The sequence below is a fragment of the Mchenga conophoros genome, unplaced genomic scaffold (genome assembly GCF_057382185.1).
Source record: "Mchenga conophoros isolate Kocher_MC1m ecotype Shallow Benthic unplaced genomic scaffold, M_conophoros_male_GT1.1 unmapped_scaffold_5, whole genome shotgun sequence".
NCBI classification, from domain to species: domain Eukaryota; kingdom Metazoa; phylum Chordata; class Actinopteri; order Cichliformes; family Cichlidae; genus Mchenga; species Mchenga conophoros.
In genome coordinates, this window is record NW_028182332.1 from 781,984 (window position 1) to 792,597 (window position 10,614).

General features: G+C 45.1%; 1 protein-coding gene across 1 annotated transcript; it reads right to left on the minus strand.

Moving 5' to 3' along the window:
- Nucleotides 1-5,576: 5,576 nt before the first annotated feature.
- Nucleotides 5,577-10,550, minus strand: LOC146546208 (rab3 GTPase-activating protein catalytic subunit-like). The gene is made up of 6 exons (XM_085266634.1): nucleotides 10,329-10,550; nucleotides 9,239-9,338; nucleotides 6,816-6,908; nucleotides 6,503-6,675; nucleotides 5,818-5,906; nucleotides 5,577-5,675 (listed from the first exon to the last, which is right to left on the minus strand). The coding sequence occupies exons 1-6, from the start codon at nucleotides 10,521-10,523 to the stop codon at nucleotides 5,657-5,659; spliced, it is 669 nt and encodes a 222-aa protein (XP_085122760.1). The 5' UTR covers nucleotides 10,524-10,550; the 3' UTR covers nucleotides 5,577-5,656.
- Nucleotides 10,551-10,614: the final 64 nt, after the last annotated feature.

Genomic DNA, 10,614 nt, shown 5'->3' on the forward strand with positions numbered 1-10,614 from the left:
CCACTGAGGCTGAAGCATTGGCTGTTGGGGAAGTGAGGGGTGGCAGACCCTGGCAGCTCCGAGGGCCCCCGAGAGCCAGGCGTGTTCCCCGAAAGATGTGCTGACAATCGGGGGTGAGCCACGGCATTCCCCGGAGCTCCTCCTCTACGTGGGTGCAAGCTGCTTGCTGCCGCTCACAGAGGCCGGCCTCCATGATTTCCGTAGTAGCTCTTTCTGAACAACTAAACACAGTTCTGTCGGCTTTGGAGCACAATTCCGCTATAGTTTCCGGCCCCGGCAAATCAATGCTCATCTCCCTCTTCTCCATAGAAGGATCGTGAGGCACAAAAACACAGTCACTCACCGGAGTTAGCGCGGTGCAACAGCGGCGCCGGCGCCGCTTCTTTCTGGTAGCTGGTGCCATGGACGCTGATGCCACCAAAGCAGAGGGTGACGTAGCGGCAATCTCATCCTCTGCCCATATCCTCGCTAAAGGCGAGGCAGGGGAAGTGAAGTCCGAGCGGGGTGGAGAGGGCGAGCGGCTGGTAGGCGATGCAACAGGTGTGAGTTCCTCCTCCAGAATGAGCCAGGGCTTCCACCGGAGCTCGTCCTCCCGATAAGCCCGTAACACCTGCTGCCGCTCTTCCTCACCAAAGTCTATGGCCTCCGTCATCTCTGTGCGCTGCGCCGTGTGGCCAGACCGCGGTGAAGACCCGGAAGCCGATGAGGCGCGAGCGGATGGTGTGACGGTGGTGAGCCTCACCGTTCCGACCCTAACTGCGTCTGGCTCGCGAAGCAGCGGGGAAACAGGACAACAGCAGGGCTCTGGCGGCGCAGCCCGCACACTGGGCAGCTGCGGCTGCGGACGGAGTTGGAGAGCGGTGACGAGAAAGTCAACGATCAGCGGGTGTAGTGCCTCCCATAACCAGGGAAATACAGACGCGCATACTCCCACTTGGCGGGCTAACTCCTCCCGTTCCTCCACTCCGGAACACTGCAGCCATTTGCTACATAGCGACTCCACCGTCTGGATGATCCCACTCTCTTGTGTCGCTGGGTCCGGCATGGTCGCGTCGTACTGTCACGGTCGCAGTGGCAGACCGTGTGGAGAGTGTGTTGAGGACCCAGGTGCGAACACAAGTGAGGATACGGGAGTGCACTTAAACAAAAGCGAGCCTTTTATTGTGGCTGATGATCACGAAAGAAACAAACAAGAATGAGGGCAGCACAAGAGCAGGAACTAAACAAACCTAAACTGGGAACAATCTATGCTATGGCTGGGGATACAAAAGACTGGGCATGGAAACACGGAGGGTGGGAACACAGACGACGCGACACAGACTACATGAAACACAGAGACTAAATACACAAGAGGGATGATCAGGGGAAGTGGCCACCCATGGGAGCACAGCTGACACAGATAAACATAACAAGACATGGCAGGAGTAAACAACACTGACGGGAGACTGTCAAAGTAAAACAGGAAGTACACAGAGGTGCAGACCGGAGGAGAGAGAGAGCACGGGCATAGTGGGCTGGGGAAACATGGAATGAAACACAAGGAGGGGACACGAGGGCTCTCAGATACATAGAGGGGCACACAGGGGATAAAAGTCACAAGGGGAAATCAAATAAGGAACAATACACAAAAAGACATGAATACTAAGACTGCTGGGCCAACATGGCCCAGGATCATGACAATATTAAGCCCGCAGGTTCCCCTCAGGATCCTTTTCCTCCACAATTTTTAAAATAATTTTTCCTAGTATAGAGCAGTATGTCCTTGACATTATTAACAGCAGTCTGACTTCTGGTGTGGTTCCTGCAAATTTCAAAACCTGGCCTTGATCACACAGTTTTAGCTAATTATAGGCTTGTTTCCAAGCTGCCTTTACTTTCCAAGGTTTTAGAGAAATTGTTTTTAGTCAACTGAAAGATTTTCTAGATGATAATGGCATCTTTGAGGTTTTTCAGTCAGGTTTTAAAACCCTTCATAGCACAGAATCTGCATTATTAAGGGTTTGTGGGGTGGCTGTAGCTCAGGCGGTAGAGCAGGTCATCTACTGATTGGAAGGTTGGTGATTCAATTCCTGGCTTCTTCTAGTCTGCATGCCAAATATCCTTGGGCAAGATACTAACCCCAAATTGCAGCATCCCACAGGGCTCAATTTTAGGGCCACTGCTCTATTTACTGTATTTATTGCCTCTGGGTTCCATCTTTAGAAGGCATGGGATCTCATTTCATTGTTATGCCAAATTTATTTGCCACTCAAGCAGATGGATGGCATCTCCGTAAAACCTCTCATGACATTCCTAGATGACATTAAACTTGGTTGGCTCTGAACATTTTTAAATTTTAATGACAAGAAAACAGAAGTGATGTGTTTGGACCCAGTGGTCCCTGTGAGTCGTCCTCTGTGATTTGGGACGCCTGGAAGTCTATTTTAAACCTGTTGTTTGGTTTTACCACCATTCACCAGTGTGTGAATGGGTGGATGACTGGATGTGTAAAGCGCTTTGGGGTCCTTAGGGACTAGTAAAGTGCTATACAAATACAGGCCATTTACCATTTGCCATTTAAGTTGGACAGTTATTTTAAATTGGACGACCAAATTTGCTTTGCTTAGGCTGCTTCCCCCGCGACCCAGCCTCGGATAAAGCGGATGAAGATGGATGGATGGATGGACAACCAAATTAGAGCAGTGGTGAAGGTCTAGTTTTTATTATTTAAGGCAACTGGCAGCAGTAAAATCTTTTCTTTCTAGGAAGCACTTTGAAACAGTGATCCATGCTTTTATTTCTTCCCGCCTGGACGACTGTAACTCACTCTATGTGGGGGTCAGTCAGTTGTTGCTCTCGGGTCTGCAGCAGGTTCAAAATGCGGCTGCACGACTCCTAACAGGAACTTGTAAAAGAGAGCATATAAGCCCTGTCTTAGCCTCACTGCACTGGCTGCCTGTGTCTTTTAGAGTTCATTTTAAAATTCTCATGTTTGTTTTTAAATGCTTTTACAATCTTGCCCCGCCTTACCTCTCTGAGCTTCTTCATCCCCACATACCCTGTCGGTCTCTCAGGTCAGCTGACCAGCTGCTCCTGGAGGTACCGAGATCCAGGAGGAAGTTCAGAGGGGACAGGGCCTTCTCTATCGTGGTTTCAAAATTATGGAATAATTTGCCCTGCACGTTAGAGAAGCCTCTTAACTGTCCACTTTTAAATCACGTCTTAAAACCACTTTTATTCTTTGGCTTTTAAACTCAGTGAGACTTAGTTTCTCTAATGAATTATTTTACTTTGTATTTTATTTGGCTTTTTATATTTATATCTTATGTCATTTTGTTATTTAGTTCCAATGTACAGAACTTTGTGTCAGCTGTGATTGTTTCAAAGTGTTTTTTAAGTAAATATGATGACGATGATGTGAACATGTGTCCACAGAGGGGAAGGAGTCAAACATCATGACTGTGAGAATCATTCATGACAAACCTTCAGATAAACTCACTGAACACTTACTTTTCTTCAGTGTCGAGGGTTCTCCTCTCAGACAAGCCTGTGATGATTTTCCACCAGGTCTCTGCAGAGGACAAACACAGCAGTGACATCATCAACATGAGAGTGATGAAGAACAGCTGAGGTCAGATCATAATCTCAGGTGGAAAACACACTTCGGCTGTGTCCCAATTCAGGGTCTGCAGCCTTAAAGGCCACATTTTAAGGCCGATTACATCAGAAACGCGACGAAGGCTGTCCCAATTCAAAGGCTGCTCGAAATGCGTCCTTCATTGCCCTGAATTTTAAGGATGGGTCTGTGTATCCTTCGTTGCCCACCATAGCCCAGACTTCATAGCGCGGCGGTGGGTGTGGATAATTTTGCCGGACAAAAAACGTGCATGGCTGAAGCAGGGCGGCCGAAGGAGTAAACTTTCAAAAGTAAGTACTGAATATTTATGTCACTTATTTATGTGCAAATGTTTAATAATGAAGAACATTAAAACATTGCTGTTGGCCACATGTCGGCAAAGTTATGTGACATTAGTGATGTTTGTGGGGCAACCGTAGCTCAGGGGGTTGGGAAGCGTATCTGTAACCGGAAGGTCGCCGTTCGATCCCCGGGCTCTCTGTCCTGGTCGTTGTGTCCTTGGGCAAGACACTTTACCCTACCGCCTACTGGTGCTGGCCAGAGGGGCCGATGGCGCGATATGGCAGCCTCGCTTCTGTCAGTCTGCCCCAGGGCAGCTGTGGCTACAACCGTAGCTGCCTCCACCAGTGTGTGAATGCGAGAGTGAATGAAGAGTGGCTTTGGGTGCCTTGAAAAGCGCTATATAAATCCAATCCATTATTATTATTATGGTTTTAAAGCCTTTACTTTAAAATATACGCTGTTCAATAGTCGACCTTAATCTTACAGAGAATGTGATGATTTTGTGGATAATTAAAGTCATATATCCACCAACACATCAAGCTGAAAGTGTGGAGCCTGTGGAGACGGCTTATGGTTGAGAAATGAACATTCAATGCACGGGCGACAGATCTGGTTGACATTCCTGCTGTCAGCATGCCAATTGCACGCTCCCTCATTGCTTGTGGCATCTGTGGCATTTTGCTGTGAGACAAAACTGCACATTCCAGGGTGGCCTTTTGTTGTGGGCAGTCTGAGGTACACCTGTGCACTACTCATGATGTCAGATCAGCATCCTGATGTGGCACACCTGTGAGGTGGGATGGATTATCTCAATATAGCAGATGTGCCCACTACCACACATTTGGACTGATTTGTGACCACTGTTTGGGAGGGATGGTTATATTGTGTATCTGGAATGAATTTTAGGTCTCTACGTCCATCCCATGGGGAATGGAAGCAGTAACAAAGGTGTTGCGTTTATATTTTTGTTGAGTGTATGTAAGCTCTGCTCCAGTGTAATGCATAGGTACAACAATATGCTTTATCTTTAATATAGTTTGGTCACAAAAGACCAAAACTGAACTCTTTGAAGGCTGTAAACACACCATGTTTGGGTGGCTTCACCCCAAAAACACCACAGCAACACTGAAGTCTGGAGGCGGGAGCATCATGGGGGGGGGCTGTTTATTCAGCGTACAGCACTGAGACATTAAACATAACTCCAGGAAGGATGAATGGAGACATTGTTGATTAGAATCTGCTGCCATCTACCAGGATGATGAAGATGAAACAAGGATGGATGTTTCAGCAAGACCATGATCACAAACACAGCCAATGGAAACGGTTGGTTTCAGAGAAATCAAGTAAAGCTGCTGGAACGGCCAGCCAATCACCTGAGCTGAATCTGTGGGAAGGATCCACGGAGCATTCGGGATTTATAGACTGTTTGTGTGGGTGAGTGGGTCAAAGTCATGAGCAATGATGGGACTGGTTTCTCCATACAGACGCTGCCATGAACTGTCATCACCAACATTTGTATAAAGTAATAAATAAATGTCCCTGTGTCACTTTGTATTATTACACAACTTCATCTGTGGTTTGATTCCTTTGCACGTCTGGATTGGGAAGTGTTGTTACCGACATCTGGTGATAATTTCACATCAAAGCACCTTTAGAAATATATTTCTTAGAGAACAGCCCGCAGCCCACCGTAGTAATAGTTGAACAGACACACACACAGAGCCAGACGGTAGGTCAGACTGTCACTGGGGGCCGACTTCAGCTGGTGGAAAAGGTTCTACAACGAGGGAAAAGACCATGAAATCAATAAAAATCCTGACAAAGTACTGACAGCACTGAGCCTGTCTTCACTCTGAAACTTATATTGGACCTGACCTGAGTGTAACCTTGAGTGTGCGAGTGGTGAAGAGCAAACATACATAATCAGAGGTTTTCTCTTGCTCCGATGTCCCACTGGAGTTGGACAGCTGAGTGTTATTCTTACAGTCAGACTTCTCCACAGCAGCATCTGGAAACAGAGACACAAACACAAATAAATAAGTCTGTCATTTAGAACTCTGTTGTTTTCTAGATGTTAGAAGAATTAAACAAGTGCAGCTCACGTAGTCATCACTTCATGATAAAACACAGGATGCTGATCGCTCAGTGGCAAAAGCAGGATGTGACAATAAAAATAAGAACGCTGCCTGATATCCTGTTTAAGATGACGCTCTTGTGCTTTACTGAGCTGCTGTCAGATGGGATCAATATCTGTGGCCAGCACTCTAAGACATAAATGCAATTACGGCTGTAGTTTTAAGATTCAAGGCTGTCTTAGCTCGAGCTCGAGCTGCTGAGTGTGACGGGCTCAACAGTAACCAGGAAGGAAAAACTGTTTGTGAAAAGAAGCAGAGGAGCCACATCAGTACGAGTCAAACTACCACACGCTCCGAGGTCTCTGCTGCTCTGAATATCACGCTCACCGTCTCCTAACACGGGATCCACACCTCTTCTGTCAGAATCAGTTTCCTCATAAAATGAGCTGAAACCATTAAAACTCAGTCAAGTATTAGTCAACTCCGACTAGTTAATGCCTTTTAAACAGGTTACATGATTAACTCTTACCAGAAGGACAGAATTGAGTATCTCGGTGTTAAGGGGCGACTCATCGATGCGTCGATGGCGGCGAATGTGCTTCCGGGCACTGTGCACCATGTTGGAGACAGACAGTTTGGAAATGGGCACAGTTGCTGCTGGCTCGGTCAGCTTGGACAAAGCAGAGCTGATATCACTGTTTTCTACAGACGACAAACACATCCAAGAGTTTCTGTTCAATTGCTGAGGCCCGGGTCAGCACAGATGCCCAGATCTCCCAGTAAGCTACGCACGTTTCCAGAATGCAGTATGGTCACTCAACAAGTAAAGCCAGGAACCTGACCTTTGCCCTCATCTTCAGCGTATCCTCTTCCAGGAATCTCCTCTGTACACTCAGTCCTACAGCAGAGTTTAAAGAGCTCTGTCACAGCCTCACCTACAGGGAACACAAACAGTTACTGACCTGATATTTTCTTATTCAAACTTTTCATGAAGCACACGCTTCAGCACAGCGAAGCAGGACAACATCTGTGTAACATTTTCTAAATCATGGACGTGGCAACAAAAGAAAAGTCCACTTTACATCACATGTAAAGTGCTTGGGGCTGTCATGAGAGGCGGGGCACACCCTGGACAGGTCGCCAGTCTGCCGCAGGGCAAACACAGAGACAGACATTCACACCGTGGGAAATTTAGGGCCCCAATGAACCTGTCCCCACTAACTGCATGTCTTTGGACTGTGGGAGGAAGTAGGAGGCCCACACATAGAACAATGAGGAAAAAAAGACACTTTATTTGTCCTTTACTATGTTCTTTCTATCGGTAGCTTGATTACATCCGTCTTATCTGCTGCGTATCATTTGATGCATGAATTTTAGCTTAGAAATAGTTTCCTCTGTGCTTATCTTAATGACCTTGTAGTACCATATCACCCTATTAGAGCACTTCGCTCTCGCTCTGCAGGCCTACTTGTTGTTCCTAGAGTATTTAAAAGTAGAATGGGAGGCAGAGCCTTCAGTTTTCAGGCCCCTCTTCTGTGGAACCAGCTTCCAGTTTGGATTCAGGAGACAGACACTATCTCTACTTTCAAGATTAGGCTTCAAACTTTCCTATTTGCTAAAGCATATAGTTAGGGCTGGACCAGGTGACCCTGAATCCTCCCTTAGTTATGCTGCAATAGACGCAGGCTGCCGGGGGATTCCCATGATGCATTGAGTGTTTCTTCTTCACTCACTATGTGTTAACAGACCTCTCTGCATTGAATCACATCTGTTATTAATCTCTGTCTCTCTTCCACAGCATGTCTTTATCCTGTCTTCCTTCTCTCACCCCAACCAATCACAGCAGATGGCTCCGCCCCTCCCTGAGCCTGGTTCTGCTGGAGGTTTCTTCCTGTTTAAAGGGAGTTTTTCCTTCCCACTGTCCCCAAAGTGCTTGCTCATAGGGGGTCATATGATTGTTGGGTTTTTCTCTGTATCTATTATTGTACGATCTACTGTGCAATATAAAGCACCTTGAGGCGACTGTTGTTGTGATTTGGTGCTGTATAAATAAAACTGAACTGAACTGAACAGGTAAAAATATGGCGACATCAGGAGTTTCAGACGGTGAGAGAATGAATCTCGCTGCAAAAGAAATGATGTTTTAAACCCTGCATGTCAACGTCTCCCTGCACACCAAGCAAACATTAAATAAACTGTTTTATAGTCACTGTCTCGACTTGTTTCTGTAATTTGATGTCATCCATTTTTTTTATTTTGCCATTTTTATAAGAACAACAGAGCAGCTTTTTCATTTCAGTCGTTTTATTTTGACTCATGATTTTTTTCTTGACGTCGTTTTTTGTTGCTGTGATCTTTTGATGTTAAAGTCTAGTGTTGACCACAGAAAGAGACTTACTGTGATTATACTGTAATCTGTGAAAATCCTCTGTGTGCAGCTGATGGTTAAAAGAAAACATTTCAGTTCATTCAGATCATTTTTATGTTGACAATAGAAAACCATCCTGAATGGTCGGTTTGAATAAGTGCAAATTTAGATCCTATATGGTTGAAAATAACTTAAACATATCGTGATTTATTTCGTGTTTTGTGATATAGCAAAAAAATATTGTGATATTACATTTTCCTCATATCACCCAGCGCCACCATAGATGTCCATACATGACGTCTAACAATGAAGAATGACACGGGGGAAATGTATTGGACAGAAAGAAAGGTGCAAAAAGACACATTTATGAGTAATTACAGAGCAATCCTGCCACTTAGTGCAAATTAATATCAGCCGGTTCAGTCCCAACTATGGCCTCATTAGCCAGGTTTCACACAAGAAGCGTCTCATGATGGGTAAAACCAACAAGCTCTCTCAAGACCTTTGCACACTTAAGACTGATGGCATCGGCTACAGAAGAACTTCTAAGTTACTGAAGGTTCCAGTGAGCACTGTTGGGGCCATAAACCTGGCGTTGCCCCTGCAGGGTTTTTATTTATTTACGATAAACCAGCCACGACCAAGCGCTCCCCACACGATTTCAGACAGACGAGTGAAAAGACTTATCAGAAGAACGACCTGGAACCAGCAGGTACAATCGTTCCACAGGAAACAACAACATGACCTGCATCACACACACGACTCCTAAAAGCCACTGGCAGGGTTTCTGGATGTCAGCCACTTGCTGACATGTATTTAAAAAAAATTTAATAATTTCTTAATAATAATATTACATTTTTCTATTTGTGTATTAATGACATGACATGTACTGCCTACCTGGAGGCTGCTGTGGCCATGAATACTGCTGCCAGTCTTGGAGCACGTAGGTGAAGCGAATGGCGATGTTGACTGGAGGCAGAGGGAACAGGGAACAACCCTGATGACAACAGGAAGACATCAGCTCATGTTTATGGTAACAAGCTGCAGCATTAATCTCTCTGTACAGGCGTGGATTACACCTCGTCATTGTCGGCTGTTTCTGGGAACATACTGAACACATTTAACCCTCATGTGTGGATGATGACAACATCAATCAGGATTTTTATTCTTCTTTAGGAATGAATATAAGATTTTTGAACTTCATTTTTTAAATGTCCACTTAGGTGGACAACATCGGTTTTGACTTATGAAGGGTATGGAGACATCAGTGTGTAGTGTTTCTGTGCAAGTTTACCATCAACACCAACACAAATACAAGAAAACAGCCTTTGAATAGCTGCAGACCACTGTGCATGAAAGGGTTAAACAACGTGATGTCTGGGAATCCATTGTGTTTCCAGGAATAGGAATAAACAAAGTTCAAACAAACTGATCATTAAACCGACATCCACTTCCTAACAGTCTTTATTTTATTCACAAATTAACTCCACAAAAATCCAGAAACCGAATTTACACAGAATTAGACGTCTTCTTCTTCCTCTTCTGTTTTCCCAATGTTCACATAACTAAGCAGTGTGCTGTACTGTTATCAACCTGCTCTTTGACGAACTATTACAAGAATATATTCTTATTATAAGATAAGATGTTTGTGTTATTTTCAAGTTGAATACAGTTTTTGTGTGACTGTCAGAGCACAGCAGGAGGAGGAGGAGGAGGAGAGACTGTACATGAGCAGGAAAAACCAGATGAATAAATGTTTTAGAAAATACATTTACATGCACTTCGTGGATGCTTTTATGATTATTAGTTGCATTTAACAGGATTCACATCGTCCTAAAATCGTCTGGAACAGGATGCTGAGGTGATACTTGTAGAACATGGGTACATGACGCTCTGTGGCTGCACAATTTTAATTTTTCTTTATTAAAAACAAACAAACAACCTTGAAATATGATCCATATAAAGATGTTTGTTCCAGAGCACTTACTATCTTAGATTTGAAGATGTCGAGCAGGCCGGACAGGTGGTTGTACTGCACGGGCGCTCGACGCAGGTGAACGATCTCAAAGTCGGTGCGCACGCCTGGTCCTTTGCACTCTCCGGCATACATCCGCCTCCACTTCTGCTGGATCTGCACAAACATCGGCACCTGACTGAACACAAGATAAACAGCAGAAGGCATTACTAGCAGGATCTCTGGTACACGCCCGACATCCAGCTTCAGTTTCTCTCAACCAGCAACAATCCAGCTAAACTAAACAGTCCGACTGAAA

Coding starts and splice junctions, on each gene's coding strand:
- LOC146546208 (XM_085266634.1), bottom strand. CDS start 10,523: ATGCCTTCTGCTGTTTATCTTGTGTTCAGTCAGGTGCCGATGTTTGTG. Junction 9,339..10,328: donor ACATCTTCAAATCTAAGATA/GTAAGTGCTCTG, acceptor TGTTGTCATCAG/GGTTGTTCCCTGTTCCCTCT. Junction 6,909..9,238: donor ATGGCCACAGCAGCCTCCAG/GTAGGCAGTACA, acceptor TGTTCCCTGTAG/GTGAGGCTGTGACAGAGCTC.